The following is a 24,579-nucleotide window of genomic DNA, read 5'->3' as shown; positions in this document are numbered from 1 at the left end:
TCTTAAGTGGTCAAATGAGAAATCGAAAAAAGTATACAAATGTCTTTAAATTCATGATACATCAGTGCTTAATGTGTCATAGATCATACTTTGCCACCCTAGCAAATCTCTCCTTTTATTCATATGCCCTCTTCTTACTTACTAAGTATGAAATCTTAACATGCTTAAGAAGGACTGTTAAGTGACTCCAAACCAAATGACCTTCTCAAACACTCTTGTTTCTGTGCTAACTAGCATGTCCCACATTCATGCCTCATTCCTGAATGGAAGATGAAGCAAAAGTATTTCAACTTATCTCATTTTGCATATAGAGGTGCCAAAAGAAAGAGACTTATGTTGTGACATCACCACTAAATGCACTGTGAATCGCAGAAAATACACACTTATGAAGTCTTTTCTGCTTGGGCTAAAGCATCCCTCTCGTTGCTAACAATCACTTGTTGGATATTTATTATTGCATTTACAAAGCATTTTCATCCTGTCTCTCCCTCTGACATATTACATTCCTAGGCAGAGCTCCAAGAGTCCTGTTGAAACATGGATAGATTTCATGCTATGATATTACTGTCATGTAGTTGATGGTTCTTGGCTTGCATTCAAGTCAACTAACAGCTCCAAGAGAAGGAAGGGGAAAAAAAAAAAGCCAGTATTGGAATTTCTCTTCATAATGCAACAAACTTCTCAGGTTTGCCTAATTGCAAATCACCCATATACTATATACTAGCTTACGTGACATCCTTATGTTGTTAAAATCTATTAGCAGCAAATTATTATATCCCTGAAATTCTAAATTTTGAAGCATTAATTTTATGATATTTAAAATGGATGAAAAACCTGGTTTTGACAAAATTAAAAGTAATTCTTACTGTTACTTCCTACTTTTTACCGGCAGACACATTTTTCTAAAATTCCCTTTAAAGGTATATTTCAAGGTTGAAATATTCTACACAAGATATCTATTGCTTTGCAGCTATTTAGATGCACATAAGAAGCTGATTTACTTTCTGATTTACTCTGAATTGATTTACTATTAGAAGTGGGAGAAGCAATTTCCACAAATGTATCAAAACCATAGAAAAAAGATTCTCTAACAAATTGATTAATTTTTTTGAAATTTTGCTTTGTGAATAAATCCACTATCAAAACATACTCAGTTCAAAGAAGATGGTTTTCATTGGTGCAATGGTGCTAGGTTTTCCTTGAAGATTTTAGAGCTTAATTTTCAGTACTTCTTTATGAACTAGTTGTACTAATTTTTTATTTCTGAATCTTCTTTTGAATGTTGACGGTTTTGTAGCATTGTGCTGCTTCAAGTTGTTAACATTAGTTATTTTATATGACTTTTAGGCAAAACTATAATTTTTGTAATACAATATGCTTCTGAAGTCCTCCAGAGAACATTACATCTTATCTGATATTTAACAGCAGCAGTATTTTCTATTTAGTTTTACAATCTTCCAGATAGGAATTACTTTTTCTCAAAGTGTATATGTTTATAATTTCATATTGTCAAAGTTCTCCTCCTCCTTTTGTTTTTCATTCTGGTGGTAGTTCTAGCACTTCGATATACTCTCTGGGAATATAGTTAAGCTATTGTTTTTTTATTTAAACATGATTACAGATAAACAATCTGGTTTTAAAATTGATTTTTTTAATTAAAACTATATTAGATAACTTTATTAAACGTTGCTGCTTCATGAGTTCTTCAGACTGTGTTTATGTTACATAACTATTCAATTTGAAGATATAAAATACGAAAAACAATCAATTCCATCATGACCTACTCCCTGAAAATGTAGGCAGGTACTAGTCATAAATTTTCAAGGTATTTTTAAATTCCTGGTAATCTATTTATAAAAACACCTGATCCATACTCTAATGGTTTTCAATGTTGACATGTTTTCTATACACAGAAAAAAATAACACCCAGCTGGGAAAAGACTACTTTATACAGATTGTTTACATTTTTCATATTGCCAAGACTGTGATTTTTGTTCAGGAAATTTGAATGCTTTGTACTTTGGAACAAGACAGTGAAGGTTAAACTAGAAAGCAGAAATAATAGTCTTATATCTCTAAACATATGGGTCACTAAAGTGAGTGCTTGGCTATTAAAAGTAAGAATATGTGTTCTTTCTTGATTTGTTCTTAATGGGGCTTGAGAAGCCTATGAGAGAAGCAAACGGTAAAGACCATCATTTCTCTCATTTGCTGTCTTGATAAGTAGAAAAATCAATAACATGGCTTTTAATCAGCCAGGGGATTCTGAAAATGTGACCTTAAATGTTAAATCTCTTCAGCTGAAAGAAGTGTTGATAAAAATACTCTGTTTTGCTAAGTCTAACCAGCTTAACTCGAATGCTAATCATCATGCACAAATAAAAGGTTACAAGCAGTGAGGGGATAAACTTACAAGTTTCCCTCCTTTTTCCTGGGCAAGCAATAATAGTTAAAATTAAAAAAAACAAAACAAAACCCAAAACAAACAAACAAAAAAGACCTTAAAATGCATTTACAGTGGTAGCTATGAATGTGTAAGACATCAATAGGAAGATACAGTTGATACAAAGAACAAAAAAGCTGTATATTTTTTCTATGGATTTTGGGGATAGCAACTTTAAGTGGGAGAACTGAAAAACAAGCAGGTAAAAAACATTGGGAGTGGATAAAGGACACATCTTTGACCACAAAAATGTGACTTTATGACAATGGTACTGACATTTGATGGTTTAAATAACTATAGAAATAGCAAGATAGCTAGATGCAGTGAAAAAAAAATAAGGCAGCCAGATGAGAATAACATTCACAGAAAACTGTGATCATCTTATGAAGTAATGAAGTTAAAACCGGGAAGGTTTGAAACTGGGGGAAATGAAGTTATCATCTTGAACAATTCGTGGTGGTTCAGAGTAGAATGGTAAAGCCCATGGAGAAAGCTTCTACAATCAAGCACAGTGTGCAAATGTATGACTGCACATTTTCAGAAAGGGGTTTAATTAAAAAAATCTTACCTATTGACTGAGTTTACATGCCAAGGAAAAATTATGTCCATAATGTGAAAGAGACAACAGCACAATCTGAAGCAAAACCATTTTGTTCAGTTTATCACCGACAATAAAAATTCTGTCAGTGAGTAGCAAGACCAAGAGAAGCTGAGAAGCTCCTGGCACGACATATAACAATGTCTGGCACACTTCTCTATTAAAAGAAGCAATGAACACTGCAGTCCACAAAAGAACTGTCTATAAAACACATGGTAAGTTAAGTGAGAAAAGGAATGATCAGGCAAAAAAATTATTTTCTAACGTGATATCCCTGAGTGAGAAAATCTGGAAGTGTGAAATAAAAATTTTAAAAAACCCAAACAACAAAACCCAAAAACCTGGGAAGTTTACAGAAATAAGACAGACCAAAAATACAGTCAGCATCTAAAAATGTAGAGCAAAATAATTTGTGGGCTCACTGCAAAAGATTTCTAAAAGTATAACTAAGAGAGGGGGAAAAAAGTAATAAATTGCATTTTTTAATGTATATTAACAATGTATTTGGAAGAGAAATGGCGTAAATATGAGAGATTCTCTTAACCACTCAGCTGAGTTTTGAGCTATTGCTAGGGCTTGTCCTTCTGATTTCAATAAGAAGCAGAGAAGATTACAAGGAACACAGTCTAAAAACATTCCAACACTGGTCTAGTATCCAGAAACCTATAAAATTGTCACTGATTTATCTTATTCACCCTTTGCAGTAGTGTTTAGATAGCAGATGTTACTCATCTAAACTCCAATTAAAGAGGGCCTAAGCGGGATACATCCTACTAAATTTAGGTAGTTTACTGAAGTGCTTGATATAAAAGACCTAACCTAAAAGACTTGAGGGTAATTCTCTTTACAGAAAGTAGGACAATCACTTGCATGAAAATACAGTTCGTCTGAGAAAGTCTCTCTAACCCTCTCACTCTCCTTTAACTACTGAAGGAGCGTAGGCCCTTTTCTTGGCAACCTTAGTGTCATTCCAAGTTAGGTGAGATGCATTTTTTTTTTTGCTATGTAGTCCCTCTGAAATCAACTTCTCTATCAGCTTCTGGGTCATTTGTGACAATAATTCATAATTATTATTTATCGCTATGCAGTCTGAAAGGTCAGACCACCATCTGAACCTCACCCATTTCCAATGTCAGTGTCTGAAACTACTGAAGCTACTTAACATGTATGGGAAGAGATACTTTCTTCCTTTAAGATAGGCTAAGGGATTCTAGACCCATAAGTACATCTGCTGTCTTGGACAGTAGGTACTTTAGTTCTTATAATGGAGAAGCAGTGGTATGAAGCATTCTGCATTCCTCAGGCACAGAAGTATTCAATCAGAAGTAGGGCCTCTCTGTCAGCTCCGCATTTTGTGATCAGATTATCCAGATATGTATCTGATTTTCAGAAATGAAAGCTTCATTTCTAGCATTCAGAAGTGATGCATCTGTTATGGGTGGGAAAACCAGCTGAGCCGACACTGAGCTCTGTTCCTGTTGTTACACAAAGAACCAAATGTCAATATGATGCAGCTTCACCGCCTCTAGAATAAGTCGTCTGGTAGGGGCAAGATGAAGCAACAAATTCACACCCTTTATAAACGCGGGGGCTTTTTGAAAAAAACAAACAAACATTCACACAGGTTCCTGCAAAACAAAATCTGGAAGAATTTGGGAAGTTCAAATTTTAGTTTTAGCTCTCAAGGATCAAAGGTCAAATAAAACACAGGTATTCAGGTGGCCAAAATAATTCTCAAATCTCTTTCACTCACTGAAATAACAGGTTCCTAAATGCTAAAGACACAGAAGAAATATTGGTCAATGCAACTTAGAATATAAAACATCTTTCTCTAGAGCCCTACGGTATTTCTTTTAAAAGGTAAGATACAAAGAAATAAAAATAAAACTACCAGTTTGAGATCTGTATTGAATGGTTTCTGATTAAATAAAAAGAACTGCTTGCCCATTTCATGCCATAAAATTTTCATAAAAGTAAAACTTTTTAAGGAAAAAGCCTCATTTGCATTCCTTCCCTCTTTTTTTTATTGACTCTGTAAAATACATGGTAAAACAAGGTGTAAATGAGGTTTTCCATCATCAAGTTAGTTAAATATAAATAGTGAAAGTATTGAATCACAAATACACGAACAGTGCCACAGATAGCTTCAGGCCTTACTCCCATTCTTTATTAATTGTGCTATAGTACGATTATTTATAATTGAAATAATTGAAATATATCCGAATTTCAAATGTGGTTTGTTTTTGTTTAAAATGTAAACAGTTATTTATCCATTAAGAATTTTAAATATGAGATAATAAAAATAAACTTAGTCAAAAAGGATATCAAGGTTTAATTGACAAAAATACTGTATATACTGTCTTATTCTCAAATACCTACAGCATAGCAGCAAAAGCCAGAACAATAAACCAAAATAGTTCCAGACATTTGTATAACAACTTTACTGATATATCATCAGAATAAGACAAGCTATTAAAATGCGGAGTTTTTTTCTTCTACAGGGAAAAGAAAAAACTTCCACTAACTTCAAGAATAACAACATCTTTAACTCAAAATATTTGATGGCTTATTTTAATTATGATCATAAACAGTATACAGCCTTAACCTTACCTGCACAACGTATATCAACACAGGTTTACGCAAATATTACAAATTACTGATGAGGAAAGTAAAATGCCAGGGGTATTAATTTAATGAATTATTAATAATGACCATAGAACAGATGCTTATGTGTTCATTTCTTCTAGATATGTACTACAGAATTACAGTTTGTACTTCAAAGGCATCAAAACTGTGAGGGGATCCAGCATTGCTCTACTGCAATACTGAGGACTGGCATTCATGGGAGCCGTGAAGAAAAAGTAATGGCCTGAAAAATATGCTACTCTGTACAGAATTTGATCTAGCTTAATAGGTTCTCAGTGAATATAAATTAGAGATTCCTTGCTAGGAGAAGAAAGCCGTGTTGGTCTGAGAAATGACTGTTCTTTATTAGAAATGTCCCTAGTCTTTATGTGTGTTTATTTAAAGACTTTAAAACCATTCTTAGTCAAAGTGCCAAAATTTAAGAGAAATAAACAGAAAAGAAAAAAATGAAAAAACCTGAATTCCCATGGAACGTATATCGTCTATGTAGGGATGGCATACATGCCATATACCTCAGTCTCCAACGTGTAGACTATCTGTGGTCAGTTTAACCCTAAATGTCATGATATCCAAAATACCTTTTGATAGACTTTAGTGTGACTGGAAGATATTCTCTACTGCTGTTATTTATTCCTAGTGTGTATTCAAGTTTAATAAAAGTTGACATTTGTTCGAAGATACAATGGGGAACCCTCCTCTGTCTATTATTTTTCTACATCAGTTATTGCAAATACAGTATGACATTAAGCAGACCTTAATACTCAGATCTACCTGGGTTTATTTAATCATTTATTTTTCAACAGAAAATATGATTCGTTGATACTGATGCTGTTTGCAGAAATATCTAAGTCCAACATCTACCAGGTGTCCAGGCCTCTTGCCATAGAAACAGAAGAGTCAAATACCAAAAAAGTTACTTACTTTCCTGATATAAAGCAGAGATCTTAAAATAATCCCAGTTCAAATAGCAATTTTAATATCAGAAACCTCCATTTAAGTCCCAGTACAAATTAGATTTTTTTAAATCTAAGTTTTCCAGGGTAATAAGTGAATGGTCTCTCCAAACCAGAATAATGTACGAGTAAATAGTGGGCTGTTTGCCACATTAAAACAAAACAAAATCTAATGACATATCTTGGCTTGTCTGTCCCAAAGCAAAATGGGCAAGTTCTCTAAAATAACAGTGAAAACATTAGTAAGAAAAATATTTCTTGCCTAGTACTGCTGAAGGCATGACAGACATTTTAGTCTTGTCCCAAACAGATTAAGTTGCTCAGACAATAAGCTTTCCCATTCAGTTATTGGAATTAATTGGTCACAGGTAGCAAGAGTTAATTAGTGATTAAACAATATAGAGAACATTTCTAATACTCTATTCTCCTTTGTTATGATTTTTAATCAGTAAGCTAACTGATACTAAAAGTATCAGAAAATATTAAAGAAACAAAAAACCCCTCAAAATGGAACAGCACGAGACACTATAAATATACAAAATATGTTGAAATTGTCATAAGTACAAAAGCTTTCTTTACCACTTACCCAGGCACTGACACATCTGCCGCAAGTGGTGATTTTGAAATCCCCGTAGAGATCCTTGATGGCACCAGTTGTAAAGAATCCCTCCACCATCAGCAAAATGCCATATACAAAGAATGCAGCTGCTACACCGTATATCACATACTTGAAGATGTCAATCCTGTATAGGAACAGCAAAAATTATTTATCTGAATAAATACTTAAAGCTGACTCTGAAATTTCAGGGTGAGATAATTAGACCCCAAAAGCCTCAAAGTTTCTGCACCGTAGTCAGCTTAAATGCTGAAGTCCTATAGTGACAGCTGCAACTGAGGACAGGTGTGAACTTTGGATAGTAAAGCAGCATTGATATAAGAAATACCGGGTCATTTAATTTAATAAAATGTAAAAATGGATCTCTGTTGGTTATAGCGGAATTTGCCAGAATAAGCTAAAAGGCAGTTAATTTTCATTTCTCCTCTACATACAATGATGAAGGAAAAAAGAAGAGAAAAAGAAAACAGAAATCTGATACACCTCCTAAGTAACACATTATATCCAGCACTTAGGTTATAGAAAAGATATTTTGTCACCATTTTCAGTAAACACTTCTATATGTACAAGTAGTCCTTAAACTACAATGGCAGTCTGTTCTATCTTTTCCTCATTATTATTGTTCCACTCATCTCCAATGGACAACATATCTGATAGAATAATAAAGTCACCAAGAGGGATCCCTAACTTTACAAACCAGAAAGACATTATTGCAAAAGTAATAAGGTCAGATCATCTGGCATTCTTCTTTAGTGGGGCTTTAAAAACATCATTTTGCAGACGCAAAGCTCAAGAAACAGAAGAATGTCTTACAGTGTAACACGCAGAGCCCTAGAAGGCTCAATCTATTACAAAGAAGACTGTAGTGTGGTTGTCCTGCCTGGCACTGTGTCAACGATGTCTTAAAGAGGCTCTGCCTCCTAAATGTTCTCTCATGACCAGAGTCTATGCAAAGATGTTTGAAAGCATGTCTCCGCTCTGTTTGTCTAAATTTGGAAACATCCCTGGTGACCATTCTGTTGGATCAGAAAGTTTCAATGTTTCCTACATGGACTTCCCTGAAAAGCTGGCCACAGTAAGCTTCCAGGTTATTAATATGACACAGAAGGGGGTGAGCAACTCTTTAGAAAATGGTAACATGCAGGTTTAAGATTTTAGTAAGTTCTAGTCATATTGTCCAGGTCAAGACAGCAACAGTTTACTACAAAGTAGGACAAAAAAATAAGCCAGAGACCCATAAGGATCTGCAAGATGAATTTTGAAATGCACTAAACAACTACCCAAGCTGTACATTTCTCAAGACAAAGATTAATACTTTCATTGTTAAAAAAAAGAAATATTGAATGATAACATTTCTTTAGGATCACACTTTTCACCATCACCCAAAAGACAACTCTCAATACATGTTTTACATGTGTAATACAATAGCAAACTTCAAAAATCCACTAAAATATCTTTGAGTTTCTATGCTTTTCAGGACACTAAATGTCAAGTTTATGTTTACAGTTGATATTTCAGATGTATGACTGTGTCATACACACTTCACTGAATGTAGCTTAAGCTTGCATCAGTTTCATAAAAATGCAGTTAGACTTATGAACTTATTGAAGGTAGAAAAAGTATTATAAATCAATGCTTTGTAGCATTTTTCAGAAGGTCATAACTGAAGGGGTTTGAGAATGAGGCAGGATATGCCTTTTCCCTAGTTTTCCAGTAACAAAACGCTCTCAGCTTTTTTCTGCATCACATTTTCTTTCATACTCAAGTCAAAATTAGGGTTAGTTGGTATCTGTATGGAATAGATACATTAACTATTCTAAATGGTGAAACAAATTTAATGCTATAGACAGTATTAGATAATGCAAAGATTAGATCTCTTTTAATGTGTATAATTGTTGATTACACTGTAAAATATCCCATTCCCTTAATTTTATAATAATTCACCTAGTTCAATACTGTTCTAAAAGGATGATTATGTTTTGAGCCTATCTTGTCATTACTGATGAAAATAAACTGAGAAGAAACAAACAGAGAGCAACTTTGTGACTATTCCATAAGATTTCCACTTCCTGCATTATACACCTTATAAAATTCTGACCTCCAGCAGCAGCTAAAGTGTGGGAGTCCTGCCAGAAGCGACTCCTCAGAGACATCAGTGTGCACAGTGCGGTAGAAATTACAAGCTATCATTGCCCTAAAGAGATTAAGATTTTTGGGAAGTCCAGGGACTATTTCAGCCCTTGCAACAGCCTTTAAACCACCTGTGCTGAGCCTCCCACTGAGCTGCTTGTAGCAAAAAGCATACTAAAACATCTCTGCATTTTCCTCTGCCTTATGTGTAACTAAAGGAATAACTTCCACTTAAGTCTTCTACAAGAAAATTATATATAACTATACACTAGCCAAATATAGAAAACAATTTCTTCTTCGTACATTCTCTACAGAGAGTGGTAAAATCTCTACTGATCAGACTATCTGAGATGAAATAGTCCGACTTAGTCCAAGCAGGAAGGATCTTTTATAATGCAAGGAATGAAAATATAAATAGAAATTGGGAAACAATCATTCAACTACCTCTTTAAGAATCACATAGAATTGCATTACAACGTAATTAAGTTTAATGTGTGCTGTGTTTAAAGAAAACATATCACAACAGTGACATTTTATATATATAGGTTTGAAGATAGTGTTTGTGCTAAATTATTCTGCAGCATATACTAAATTTCACATAGATTTTGATTTTCCAATGAAATTAAAATAGATAATAAAATACTTGTAAAATACTTGTAAAATGGCCTTGTAAAATGGAGATTGCCTTTCTTTAAAATAAAATTTGATTCTTTGTGGATGAGCTCAGGGAGATTGTCATCTGTGCTTCAGTGAAGTCTCAAATGCTGCAGACAGCACGAGAGCAACAAGGGAAGTAGAGGTGGAGCTAAACATGAGCCAATGGACAAGGTAGATAAGGAAAAAAGAAGAAGGTAAGCAGGGCTTGCACATGTGTAGGCTGGAATGAAAGGAAAGAGGTGGGTAAGGATTAAAGGAAGAAGACACAAAATTATAACTATAAATTTTATACTTGTGACAGGATTTGAAAGATAGACCAAATATACGTTAAATGAGAAGACCAAAAAGAAACTTGCATGCCTGTTTACTAAATGCAGGAGTCCTATTGGTATTATATAATGATGTAATTAAAGTCTTGAAATATTGCTATTAAAAGGCAATAAATAAAGATAGTGAAAGCAAATCTAATTTTAACAAATCTGCAATGATCATGCAGTCTTCACATTTCAGCCTAGGTTGCTGGGTAGAATAAGTTGAATATCTAAATGTAAATAAACTGTGAAAAACATCTTGAAATTAGTAAAAACATTTTTATAGAATGATCTAAAATATATTTTGCATACTGTCTTAATCTTGCAGAGGTTCCATGGGTTCCAGATGTGATTTCCCTCACAACACTATATTCAGAAATGTTAAAGACACAAACATAGCTGGTTTCAATTTGTGATTTAAATTAAGTTGATCTTTCAATTTGTAGTCCTTATTCTGTTGTTGGGTCATTGATTACTTCATATTAAATGGACATCCTAATTCATTAGTCTGAATCTGGATTCTATCCAACAAGATGAATATTAAAACAGTTTTAGAGAAAACACTTTCTTTCTCTGATAGAAGTTACTGATGGAAGCCATCAATGCTAACATCTCAAAGAACAAGTGGCAGCTGAGTACAGAGTAGACAATCCCAGCAGACACTAGTCAGAGGTGAACAAAAACATTCTGAGTCAGATCTATGTTGCAGATTTCCTGCTGTGTATTTTCATGGTGCTTTGGCAAATTTAAGGTTTAAAACAAAATAAAAACAAAAATCAGCAAGCTGTAAGATTAACTGATGAATGATCAAGTTTAAGAAAGGGAAGTGCAGAGTCCTGCACCTCAGGATGAATAACACCACACATCAGCACAGGTTAGGGTTTGGCCTGTTGGAAAGCAGCTCTGCAAAGAACTACCTGAGAGCACTGGTGGACAAGTTAATCATGAGCCGGTGATGTGCCTCGTGACCAAGAAGGCAAATGATATCCTGGGGCACATCAGGAAGAGCGTGGCCACCATGTTGAGGGAGGCTATCCTTCCCCTCTACTCTTCCCTAGTCAGTACTCCCATCTGGAGTATTGTATCCAGCTCTGGACTCCCCAGATAAAGAAAAACAGGGAACTACTTGAGAGCCCAGCAAAGGGCCACAAAGATTATTAGGAGATTGGAGCCTCTCTCTTACAAGGAAAGGCTGAAAGGCGGGGTCTGTTTAGCCAGGAGAAGAGAAGGGGATCTTATCAATCATAAATACATTAAAGGGCAGGTGTCAGGAGGATGAGGCCAGACTCTTCCTGGTGGAGCCCAATAACAGGACAATGGGCAGTGGGCACAAACTAGAGCACAGGAAGTTCCACCACAACATGGGGAAAAACTTTACTGAGAGTGGCAGAAGACAGAAATCAGCTGCCCAGAGAGGCTGTAGGATATCCTCTCTGGGGAAATTCAAAACCTGCCTGGACACATTCCTGTGCAACCTGCTATAAGGAAACATGCTTTAGCAGGCGGATTGGACTAGATGATCTCCAGAGGTGCCTTCCAACCCTTATGATTCTGTGATGTCTATATATAGCAGGCTTTTGCAAGAAATATGTTATAACAGATTAGTTATTATTTTGTTGTTGAACTTCAATCAACTGAGCTTATAGTTATTACATCCTGTTTCAAAAGTATTTCAATATTCATAATTGGCTTCTGTTAACTGTGTCTAGCAGTAATAGCTAGTTGCTTCACTGCAGCAAATCAGTAGTGCTCCACTATAATAAGTGGATTTACTTCCCCAGTAACTGTTAAGATTGACCCTTTATATTCTCCTGTGTTCTCCAGGAACTGAAAATTGTAGTATTCCTGAAGAATTTGCACTATTCAGTCTAATCATGGTATACTTTCTGCCCTCAGTGTTGAAGGCTGGTACTCAGCTCTTGCATGCTAATTGAATTTTCTATAAAAATTACTTCATATTGCCTTGGAACAACCTACGGAGTAGCTAGGGATATTTTCTTTAATTTGGATAATATAGGAATGAATTGTAAACATTTATCTGCAATTAGCAGAAACAAAAGAAACCCACAAAACACCACATTCATTTGCCCTGTTACATTTGATTCTCATGTTGTCCAGAAAGCCTTTTTATTCAAAGAAGTATGTGTACACTTCAGCATGAACAACAAATAAAAGCCTATTACAGATGTTTTGGTTAGCGTAGCCCACCAGAGTACTAGGCATTACTGTGGAACTAGTTTTCCAGCATTTATAATTCTGCCTCACATTTCTCTTTCTGAATTTATAATATAACTTCTCCAAGTGCAGATAATGAGATTCAGATAGTACAGGTGCTGAATAGAACATAACTGCCAGCAAACTATACCTATGCTTTCTGAATGCAAGTACATTCAGGCAATTATACCTATTTATAAGCTAAAAAAAAACCCCAAACACTATAACGAAAATAAATTACCAAATCTATCATAGTACTACTAAGTTAGATTAACATAGTACAAGTTTTAATTAAAAAATTGCACCTTTTTTATTGCTGGCATAGACAATATATGAAGACAAGAAATGCATGTAATCACTACCACTGGGGTAGGTTTTTCATCTTTGTTTTTTTTTTAAAATCACAAGGAACTTTAAAGAGTTGATGTTCACATTTAGAATGCACAATGATCTCTGCAAACAACAATGCTGGCCTTCATGCTGGTCCTCTTGCCTCCTCAGGGACTAAAAGGCTGTAAGAGACTGAGACAGCAGCTTGCCCTTTCAAGTTATCTCAAGATATCTTGAACTTGTAGAAGCAGTTTTTCAAATGTGTTTTTTTGAGGAGAACCAAGTTATAAGGTGATGTTTGCAAGCAAGGTTTGTTTAGGATGTGCAGAAGGCACACCCCTGGAAGTTTTTAAAAGAAGTGCTCAGGTTCTCCAGACCAGCTGGGAAGAATTTCTTGGTATAAGTTCATGACATTGTTCACTTAAGCATTTTGAGCAAAGATGTTGATGGTAAGAAACATAGGGCATTTGCTAACAAAGGGAGGAGTAAAGCAAAGGTAAGCTTCAGAAGAAAAACATACAGCTGGCAGAAGGATTCATTAATGATCACGTACTACCCACAAATTAAGACCAAAAACCTCAAGGTAACAACATAAATGAGGTAAAAGAAACTGAAATATCCTCACTGCAGAGAAAAGAAAAAGAAAAACAGAAAATATCAGCATGGATCCATGAAGGATTTTTTTTGAGATTAGGTTAATATAGAGTATAAACTTGTAAATTTCAGGTGGCAATAAAAAAAAAACTTTCTAGAGAAACATTTTTAAAGATATTAATCACAGAACAAATCCAGAGCCCTCCTTGCCTGAAGGCCAAGAAAAAGATTTAAATTAATGCACAGTAACATGCAGATTTCTAGCAGAATTACATGATAGTGTCCTGCATTATGGGTACTGAATTCCCAGACAACTTTCCATAGCAATAAAGTGTGAAAAGATGTGGCAAAAGCACAGGATTTGTAAGCATTTAATTATTACAAATATAAACTTGGAGTGAGTCACACACAGTAAATACTGATAGCATAAGACTGACAACTTGATACTAAAACTACAGATTGGGATGGTAATAGTTAATTTTACCTTTTTCAGATCTGTGGAAAGGCAAGTTAACTTTTTTCGTGGCACATAAAGCAAGATTTAGGACTTAAAAGGGAAAAAGATATTTCCTATGAAGATGAACCACTTGCTGAGAAAAGTCAGTTGCAAATGCTTCAAGTTGTAGGCACATAGCGGTTACAGTGAACCTAAAATTGCAGACAACCAAATAAGAGAACTGCTCAATACAGTAATAAATAATACAGTTGTCTGCCTAAAAGTAGTGGACTGTATTTGCACATATAAAGACTAAAGAATTACTTTAAGACCATCTGCCTATTATTCACATATGCTGCTAGGGATTTCCTTATTCAATTATTTCTTGAAATGATGACCACATATTTGCAGGTACCTCCCAAACCCTAAATTTTACTTACATAGATTCTTATTGATTTTGCTTTTAACAAAATACAGAACACAAAGGTATATATTACAGCTGAGTAGGCAGCAAATGTTACTTTTCAGCACTGTAAAATCTTGCAAATTCCATATTCTCAGGTGCTGGCATGTTTTGACAAATGACACCATATCTAAAATCCTATGTTCTGCACCTAATCTTCAAAATGCTCTATTTGTCCAGTGTTACTTTTTATGTGTGACAGAGCCATTCCAGTGAAATTGAAACTGTTCTCCTTCAGTAAATTGCATTTTTTTTTAAATGAAAAATGCATACTTCAATGATATTGTGCTCTCTCTGGTAGTTACTGTCAAATTACAATGCATAAACAAGACACATGGGCTGAAATCAGGCCTTCTTTGCAGAGACAACTTCATTCTTCTACACATACTCAGAATCCACGTACAAGAACTCAAAAGGTGCTGTTGGTGGGAAAATTCATTAGCCTCGTTAGAATTCTTTTTACCACTGATCTCAGGGAACAAATCTTTACCTTTACAGTAGCAGGTATTATGGGTACATCCCTGTAAGCATTTCAGTTTAGAAATGATTTTTTTTTTTTTCCTAAGCAAATTCTGCAGCTGTCCCCACTTACTGAGATATGGTTTGAATCATGTTTTTCAGAGTGCACAACATGAGCTCCCTTCAAATAAAGCAGAACGGGAAGCATGTTCCAGGAGTGCTCCTACTGCACTCTAGCCACTAATGGATGTTCAGTTCATTGTCTCAGGCAAGACTGAGTCCAAAATAAGCCCCTGAAATAAATACTGTATGAACAGCAAGTTATTAGCACTAAGTATTTAAGACTACTGATTAGTTTCTATTGTGCTAATACTGCTTCCTAGTGTATATGTAGCCATATGAATCCTCTGCTTAACTCCAGATTACCTCTTCAGAGCTTGCAAAAATACCAAGAGAACAGATTCTCTTTAGATTTCAAAAGAGAGCTTGAATAAGGCAATTCTCAGCCCATTGCTGTCCATTTTTCATGGTACAAGATGATTACCAGCCTGTGCAGTATACACAGTAGACACACTATTATATATCAAGCTCAGATTTCTACAATATATAGGTGAAATAAAATTAATTGAAAACCATCTGCTGTCACAGAAGAAACTACACTTCACATGTATAAATATAGTAATATCCAAAGATTTTAAGGAACTTTTCCAGGCATTGCATTTGCAAAGTGTTTTGTAATAAGACAGTTTTGCTGATATATCCTTTTTTCAGATACATTTGGAGGTACAGAATTGACCAAATGCAACAATAAAATCTATTCTCTAAAACCAAACATACATCTAAGGTGACATACTTTAAAATCATCTTATAAGAAACTTTTCATGTTAAATTTAGAGATATGTAGGTAAAAACTTTAGCTCATACTCCCTAGATAACATATTAATTTGATACGGAAAGGAAAAGTAAAATATAAATGACTGTACAAGTCTGGACTTCAACCACAGGCAGTCATCCTACTAGTCTGATAAGTGCAAACCATGTACTTTCTTGTTTCTTGCTCCTGAATCGATGCCCAGATGAATATTATCTTTACAGAACCAGTGAGGTCATGAGGGCTCTTTGGGACGGTTGCTATTTCCAGATGTACTATGATACAGAACCTTCCATGAGTCAGCAATTGCCTGTCCTGATACAGAACCTTACATGTTTTGCTTCCCATAATACAAATAGTGTTTAAAGCATAATTCAAGTTAAAATTCAAAAAAACACCAAGCTTTTGTAGCAGAACAGGGAAAACCAGGTTAGTACAATTGCTTACTAGGTAAACAACTAAAACAGAACCACCACATGGTCTAATGCAAATATTTACAAACATCGTATTTCACATCAGGTAGCCTTTACTATAGCCCTCACTGTAATACTTTTCTTGGTATTTCACTAACGTTAGCGTAATTATATCAATGATAACAATGGTATTTTTAATAGTACCAATATTTAACTCATGATAGCTGCAAAGCCAACAAAAAAGAAAAACAGCTGAAATCAGAATAACATCCATTTATCTACCTCTCAAAATGCAGTTTTCAAACACTAAGAGGGAGGATACAAAAGTTCTGTGCATACTCTTTTCCTCCAAAGAAAAGAGTTGCACATACATATGCATATTACTAAATAACATCCCTTCAATAAACAATGGCTATAGACTGACTAACAGGAAGGTTATCAGCAAGCATCAAACCTGAACACAACGGTATCTGAAACACATACTTTCATATTTTGAAAGAAAGGAAATTTTGGCTGTGAGAAGGTGGCTATAGTAGAGCGTCTCTGGCACTTCCAACAGAGAAGACAGGGACAGCAGATTTAGAGATTGAAACTTTATTTAGTTTACTGTTTGGTTTCACACCTTTAAAGGAAGCGAATTTACTATGACCTGAGCTAGCTCTGACTGTAGTAAGAAAATGCTAATGCTTCTATCAGGAAGATTTCTTCATTTTCCACTCTAAGGGTGCTATTCCCTTGTTTCATGGCCTATATATCACAAACGTGACAGATGGCACTAACTGGCCTTGCGTACTAAAGAGAAAGAGCTGTGAAAAAATGCTGTTGGGAAATACACCGAGCATACCTTATGCTCCTTATTTCCTAAAAACTTCTCCTGGAATTTCTTCCAGACATCACAAAAATATAAAAATCCAGCTCATATAATATAAGTTTCATAAACATATATATATTTATGCTGACATGGGAATCTTGTCAAAATCAGGGATTAAGTAAACTATTCTAATTGTACCCAGTACTTTTAAATATAATGTTCACTGCAGTTTATTAAGTTATTAGAAAAATGACTTGAGTACCACATTTGCCTCAAGCAGATATCTCAGTTTCAGTGAAGCTTATAGAGCTGCTAAACTGACGAAGTGGGCAACATAAACCTTTCAACTCTTATGATTACAATATCGTAAAGGTAGTTTGCAGGGTCATTTCGATCACCACGTTTATGTTCTTAGGGTTCCTTTGAATCATATAAACTAAAATAGCCACTCTGAAGGAACTTGCACCCCATAGAGCACCTTATGACTTCTGTACATTAAATCCCCCACTGGGCATTTCTTCACTTGGTGGTGGTAGGGATGGGGTAGCAGCTACCATTAGAGAAGTGATAAAGGTAATATTGAAGAAGTCTCAGACTAGAGGGAATAGAGTTTCATAAAAGTGATTCAGAAAGCAGTATAGTTAGCGATTAGTCCCAAGGAAAAGGTCACTCATTAGTAATTCCAGATGCTTTCTATAAGCTTCCAATTTGCTACAGGTTCATGGATTTAGAAATGACTGTGTAAGAGAGAATATTCTACTTCATTCAGCTTTGTGATTTTTGAAGATATGCTCACTCCATCTGGAATATACCTGTACAGTGTGTGCTTTCATGCATCTGAATGCATTTCAAGAGTTTAGAGCATCTGTTTTACCTACATAACCCTGAAGAAATTCAGGTCCGGCTGTAATCCAGTACTTTGAGGAAAATCCTTTTAAATCCTTTTAAAAAGAATATCTTTTCCTTTTTAGCTACCTATTATAGACTGGATTTGGGGTTTTTCCCCCTCTGCCCCTCAAAAGAGCAAGGAAAAGAGCATTTTTTTGCTGTAAGCCTTTGCTATAAAGCACTATCTCTACCCTACTCAGCTTCTCTCCAGGATGTCTTCAATACTTCATCATTATTACCTATGATATTTAAATTTGGAAAGAAAACCATAAATCTGAGAAAACTGATTTAACTCCCTGTCATTTAAGGAATTTTAAGACTATCTGTAAAACCTGCTCTTCATTTTTAAAATAATAAACATTTACTACTTATTAGTATTTCCAAAGCAGATGTGAACTGTAGCTGGTATATATTATTTGAACTCAGATAAGAGTGTGAGGATCTGGAATCAGGGGCCAGCATTCAGACTCCCGCTTCTGCTCCGTGGAGCTGCTGCTCTTGGCTGAACCCCTACAGGCAGAGCCCTCCAAGGGGACTTCAAGTCCTGTTGCAGGTTCTTTGGGGCTGTTGATGCCCTCAGGGAGGTTGACAGGGACATTTCTGAATGGCTTTGTTGGATTTAGTTACTTTGGCTTTTATTTTAAGCACTTAAAAGAGTGTTTCAGATCTCATTTATGACCTCGCTATTCCCTGCTTTCTCTACAGGGGTCTTCTGCTGATTTTCAAATGCAATGAGTAGCTGTATTGACAAAGATAAAAGATACAGAGTGGCTCGTGAGTTTTGTTATTTGGATTCAAAACAAACACAGTTGTGGGCACTGTTAAACAAGCCCTTAATTCTTACTACCCAGCTAAGCAGCTGTCAGACAGGGATTGATTCTTATGCTGAATGATATTTGAAATCCACTATGCTAACAAAAAATATAGATAGAAACAATAAGTGTGATTAAACAGAATTTAACACACTTCAATGTAGCATACGCATAGGGTATTTATCTCAGAGGAACAGACTCCTGGTCATCCTGAGATACTTCATAGGGCTAGAATTTTAAGAGACAAAATATCTTAAAAACCTTGAAACAAATATTGTTTAGTAGGGGACATTGTTAGATTTTTTTAATTATTCTTATTATTTTTAATTGGAACAATAAACACATGGGTTTTATTTCCATTTCAAGATGTATAGTTTTAAGAATGCAGGCACTGTGCTGTTTATTTCTACTTATTTTTTCTTTCCGCCTATTGGCTTTTCAAAGATGTATAATAACTACAGGGCTTTTGTATCACCAACTTTTAATCAATAATTGTGAAAAAATATTGAGCATTCCTTCTTCTTCAAAAATTATTTTTTTAAAGCACAGTAGTACTGATTTAAGCAGGTAGAAAATTGGCATGTGTAAATTTCTTGGAGAATTGCACAGTTTATCCAGTTAAAAACAATAGCTCATCTGCTTTTAGGCAAAACATTTTGTCCTCATCCCTTTGAACATAAAATAAATATTTCACAAATGAATAAACTGAAATTTCAGTTCCAGTGGGTCTGCTAAGGGAAGAATTTGGCTTAGTATATCTTTAAGTAAACAAAACAAACAAATAAATCAAAAAGCTACTAGCTAAGTCAAACAATTAAATGCTAAGAAATAAAATTGCTTTATAGTTCCTTAATAATTTCCAGTTAATTATATTTATTTGAACTATGACTCCTGAGTGAATTTTCACTTCAATATTCAGCAGAGGGCAGCTTGAAAACTTGCTATTAAGAGAAAGCATCGATTTGTGACTGTTCTGCACTAATGGCTTCCTAGGGACTAATAAAATAAGCTAGAGCCTAATAAAATGACTGATCTTTCATTCAGGATAACAATGAACCTTAGCCACCAAGTCAAGCCATACCCATTATTCTAAATGACATGCCAAAAAAAAGCAAAGCAGAAGTCACATACTTCTTACAAGAACATCTAAATTCCTTGGTACTAATCAGAAAACTGGATATGTGTAGTAGTGACGTATTATTTGGTACATTTCCCTTCTCGCTAATAATTCCACAAACTATACTACTGATGTTCACAGAGAAGTTTTGGAAAGGATATTGATATTATAACACTACAGAAGTTAAAAGATTTAATATTCTGTCCTGAAGAACAGTGGTTCTGACTCAGATCAAATATGTATCTTGTTGATCTTCCTACATCAAACAATAAATATAAAAATTAAGAATAGGCAAGTTGATAAGATAAACCCCAATGCACTTCCAGCCTCTGGAACCTTCTGAGCTGGAAATCTGTATGCTATTAGTAACCGTCAATGGATTTGTTTTCCAAGATTAGCCAGTCTTCTTTTGAACCCATACAAACTTTTGGCAACTACAACCTGCAATTATCTTCATAGATCTGCTACACAACAACTGAAGAAGCACCGCTTGTTTTTTTCTGAACCTAGTGCATAATAATTTCCTCCAATACCTCCAACTTCTTGTACCTGAAGAAAGAGACAATCTATCCTTACACACCTTATTCATAACATTGCAAATTTACAGTCTTCTAGCCCAAAAGCTCTTAATAACTCTTTGACTAAATTGAAGATACTATACTTAATTTTCAAGCATATGGGCTCTGTTCTATAACCCTAACAATCCCTGGGTTTTGCTTCCTTGGGGCACCAAAGTTTGGGGATTCATTATATGGGTGAAAGATGGATTTATAAAATGGCAAAAGTACATTCTCTGTTTCTCTATGACTTTCCCAATAATTTGTGTTATTTAATTTTTTTTTGATTACTGTTAAGCATTGAGGTTACACTATTATGGAAGTATCCATCATACGATGTTGATATTTTGATGAATGATCAAATCACTTCATTTCTCAAAAAAAAACCAATACCCTGAGAAAGAAAAGGCTTACAGATTTGAAGCTAAGATTCTTCAGCTTTAGTTAGAAGCATTAGTAGCCAGATAAGATTTTCTGTTTCTGAGAAAATCATGTTTCAAAGACAAAAAAATTAGAAACTATGTCATTTAATTTCAGATTACAGTAAAAATTTTATTAAACGTAATTAATTCACCAAAGTGAAGGAGAAGCTCAACAAAAAAAAGGCCTTCCAGAAACAGATTTTCAGGAGCAGCAAAGCATGAAACCTTCAAAAGAGTTGAATTCTACAGAAACCAGAGGCAATAATGTTTTGATATTTCAAGCCTTAGGGTTCTACACAACTCTTTAGTAACTTCTTTATTGCTTTTACTCTCGGAACTAATCTGTTATTTGTTACAAGCTCCTGTTTTATCTATTTAGAGCATAGAGAAATTTTTTTACACACTTCAGAAAAGAAATTATCACAGTATAAAAGTAAGCATATTGCATGGAACAGATTCATCAATATATTAAATAACTTTTAGTATTAAATGATAAATATGTGATATTAAATAACAATATAAATTCCTTGTAAATAGAGTATCAGCTCTTTCAAAACTTCACCTGTTGAGCTTGTCCAAATCATTATTTCTATGCTTTTTATTACAACACATTTACTTGAATCAGATTTATATTCCCTGTGGATTTTTTCAGCAGTTTTAAAAGGAGACAAAAGAAACTAGTAACTTACATGGTGAAGACATCAATAACATCTCCTGCAGCTCTTGTCACGTCAAAGTAGGTCTGCAGAATGTTGACGGTTCCTGAAAGTGCTTCATGTCCACAACCACAGAACAGTGCAACTCCAGCATATAGCAGGATGGTAGCAATCAAAGATGCATAGGGAATACCTCCCAGGCATTTGATGCAACACTCAAAGCACCCTACGAAGAAAGAAAGTTGTTTGTAATATATTGCATCAAGAAAACAAGAAAAGAGCTTTTACTCCTGAGAAATGCTTCTGCAAATTCTTGAAGACTGCAGGCCAGAGAGAGATGAGGTCAGGTGCAACAACCCATAGTCTCAAAAAAGCTGTGAAAGAACAGAAGTTCATTCAACTTCTGAGATTTCTCAGTTACTACTAGACCTATTAGATATAGACATGCAAATTGATTAACATGGTATGTTAAACAGTGAATTCCTTGTACAGTTTCATGGTTTTGCTCAGAGCAGGTTACAATGTCAATCCAGGTTACACCTGTAGTCCCAATTTCTGTTGCTTAGCTATCAGATTACTGAGGGGGACCTTTAATAACTGGAAAACCACAGAGAAAAAATATCCAGGTCACTTCCTTCCATCACTATAGGTTTATTCCTTTTTCCCATGTATGCAGTGCTGACAACAGAACTGTTCCACCTCACAGCACCAAGTCTTTGTGCATCACTCAAAGATACCTCACAAGAAAAAAAAAGATATCCACTAAAAAGGCATGGAATTAGAAACAATTGTAGAAGTTGATTTTCTTTCTCTGTATATTTTACCCTGGGTGAGGCTTCTTAAGCGAGGGCAACTGCTCTTTAGTTATACAATGTCAACCTTTTGTCCAGCCATCAGAGTCTAAACCAATGCTCAGCTCTGCATCAAAACCTTCCCCAGCAAGAGTGCTCAAGTTGCTGGCCCTGCCTTGCTTAGGCTGTCAATTAGTTCTATGAATACAGCAATCTCTGGCTCTCCCAGATCTCACCACTCCCATAGTGATTTTTACACCTGTACAGCCTTGTCTATTTTGAGATCATGCAGAGAGAAAATCAGAAGTGTGAAAGCCCAGCTAGAACTTAAATTGGTCAATTCTGTGAAAGATAATAAAAAAGGTTTCTACAAACCTATCAGTAACAAAAGCAGGCCAAGGAGAATTTCCATTCTTCCCTGGACATAGGGGGAAGAATAGTGATAAAGGATGAGGATAAGGCTGAGGTACTTAATGCCTTCTTTGCCTCAGCCTTTAATAGTAAGGTGAGATGCTCTCTGGGTACTCAGCCGCATGAGCCAGAAGACAGGGAGGGGGATCAGAACAAAGCTCTGGTGATCCAAGAGGGAATGGTTAGAGACCTGCTTGGCCAGTTGGATATTCACAAGTCTATAGGGCTGAATAAGACCCACCCAAGGGTATTAAAATTTTTAAAATTAGTTTTACTGAATATGTACAAGACAAACAGAGGTAAATCCCAACTATTTATGCTCGTTGTATAAAAATAGAACGAAAAATATTGCATGAGATTACTTTTGTTTAAGGACATATTACCGTACCACAGACAACTCTAAAATACCAAAATATAAAATGTATATATTCATATACCTAAACTGCTGCCAAAATCTTACTGCATAAGTAACTTGTTGTGCAAGTGACCCATCTCCAGCAGCTATCACATAACTGCACGGATGCAACACCCTCCACTCTTCTAAAATTTTGGTAACAGGATTCTGGGTTTGTTGGGGTTTTTTTCCTCCTGAGTCCGTACAACTCTGGCTGAAGGATATATCTTTCTTGCAATCCATGGCATCCCCCTGTGCTGACAGCAGGTATCTTTCTTATTCAACAGCACAGGGCTTTGAATGTCCAGTGATCAATTTGTGTCTGCCTTCAGTGATCGTTACACTACAGAGGTTTATACCCAGGAAGTCTGTAGGTTTTTCATCAGTGGGAGGTCTTAGGAACAGGCTAGGGAAGTAGATGAATGCTTTTGGAGTAACTGATTCTGCATGCAAATAAATATAGGAAATCTCTCAAAATTTCCTGCAGTCCTGTTTCTGAGATTACCTTTAACAATAACTGTTGTTTATACCTCAGCCTTTAAAAGCCTACAACAATACTAGAAAAGTATACTTCACTGGATATCCTACTGTCTAAAAGGCACAAAAATTAGAAGTATGCATTCAAAACCTAAACATTGAACAAGAAATGCAGGAAAATAGCTGTATGATTTCAGAGTTTATCATAAAATGCCTATTGTGATTTTCACCACAAAAATAACAGCAGAAAAAGCTTCAGGAAACTGGTTACTTTGTACACTTAGCATTATATGAAAAAGTAAAAGGAGGGGTAGAGACAACAGCAGAGGGATGATGCAAGTGGTGTCAAATATGAAAAAATAAAGTACATCTAAACATTACAGAGATACGCAGACTGTATGTAGACTGTCTCTTAATATTGGAATGGCTTGGGGCAGGGAGGACAAATTTTGTGAAGCCTTCTTTGTCACCTTCAAAGGCTTCAAAATGGAAGAGAGAAGGTTAAAGAAATGACAACATAAGAATAAAAGTAGCTAACAGTTTGACTCAGAATAAATTTCATTAAGGTCATATCGGAACAACTTTAGTACTTAATAGTTGAGTATTGTTATCTGGAAAAAGCTGGCTGTGCACTACCTCTTGAAACTGCTGCACTTCAGCTACTAGCTTCTCCTAGGAGATTTGACCACACACTTAGACATCACAAATTACATCAAAATCCAGGGTTGGTAATATTATTTTAGCCTTATTACAGTGAAACAGTACAACACAGTAAAATAGTATAACTGGGTAAAAATAGTATCATACATGTGATTACAGATATGATAAAGTGCCGTTCAATGAAAAAAACTTCATCAGTAACAAATCCATTTTTATTAGTTTCAATTTTCAATTTTTCAAATAACTGAAATACAGAAAAACTTGAAGAAAAAGTGCTTCTGTTCCTCTCTCATATCAAAACTGTTCATGCTTATAAACATCTAAGGGAAGTTTTTAACAGTAACATAGTTTACCAATTCAAGACTTCATCACTCATAGAAAAATTATTCTCAAGGCCCCGTTCATTCATTCAGCTCTTCCATGGGCCTACTATCTTTTTCACCACTTAC

The 24,579-nt window shown here is 35.1% G+C and overlaps 1 protein-coding gene across 1 annotated transcript in view; it reads right to left on the bottom strand.

Annotated features, from left to right (window-relative positions):
* GPM6A (glycoprotein M6A) overlaps positions 1-24,579 on the bottom strand; it is a 114,152-nt gene that overhangs the window by 18,135 nt on the left and 71,438 nt on the right. Inside the window, exons 2-3 of the mRNA XM_009565691.2 lie at positions 21,431-21,623; positions 7,227-7,383 (exon numbers count right to left, since the gene is read on the bottom strand). Of these exons, the coding sequence (XP_009563986.1) occupies positions 7,227-7,383; positions 21,431-21,623 (350 nt within the window). The remainder of the gene's footprint in view (positions 1-7,226; positions 7,384-21,430; positions 21,624-24,579) is intronic.

The sequence above is a fragment of the Cuculus canorus genome, chromosome 4, assembly GCF_017976375.1.
Source record: "Cuculus canorus isolate bCucCan1 chromosome 4, bCucCan1.pri, whole genome shotgun sequence".
Classification (NCBI taxonomy): domain Eukaryota; kingdom Metazoa; phylum Chordata; class Aves; order Cuculiformes; family Cuculidae; genus Cuculus; species Cuculus canorus.
This window is presented reverse-complemented; position numbering and strand designations above follow the sequence as displayed.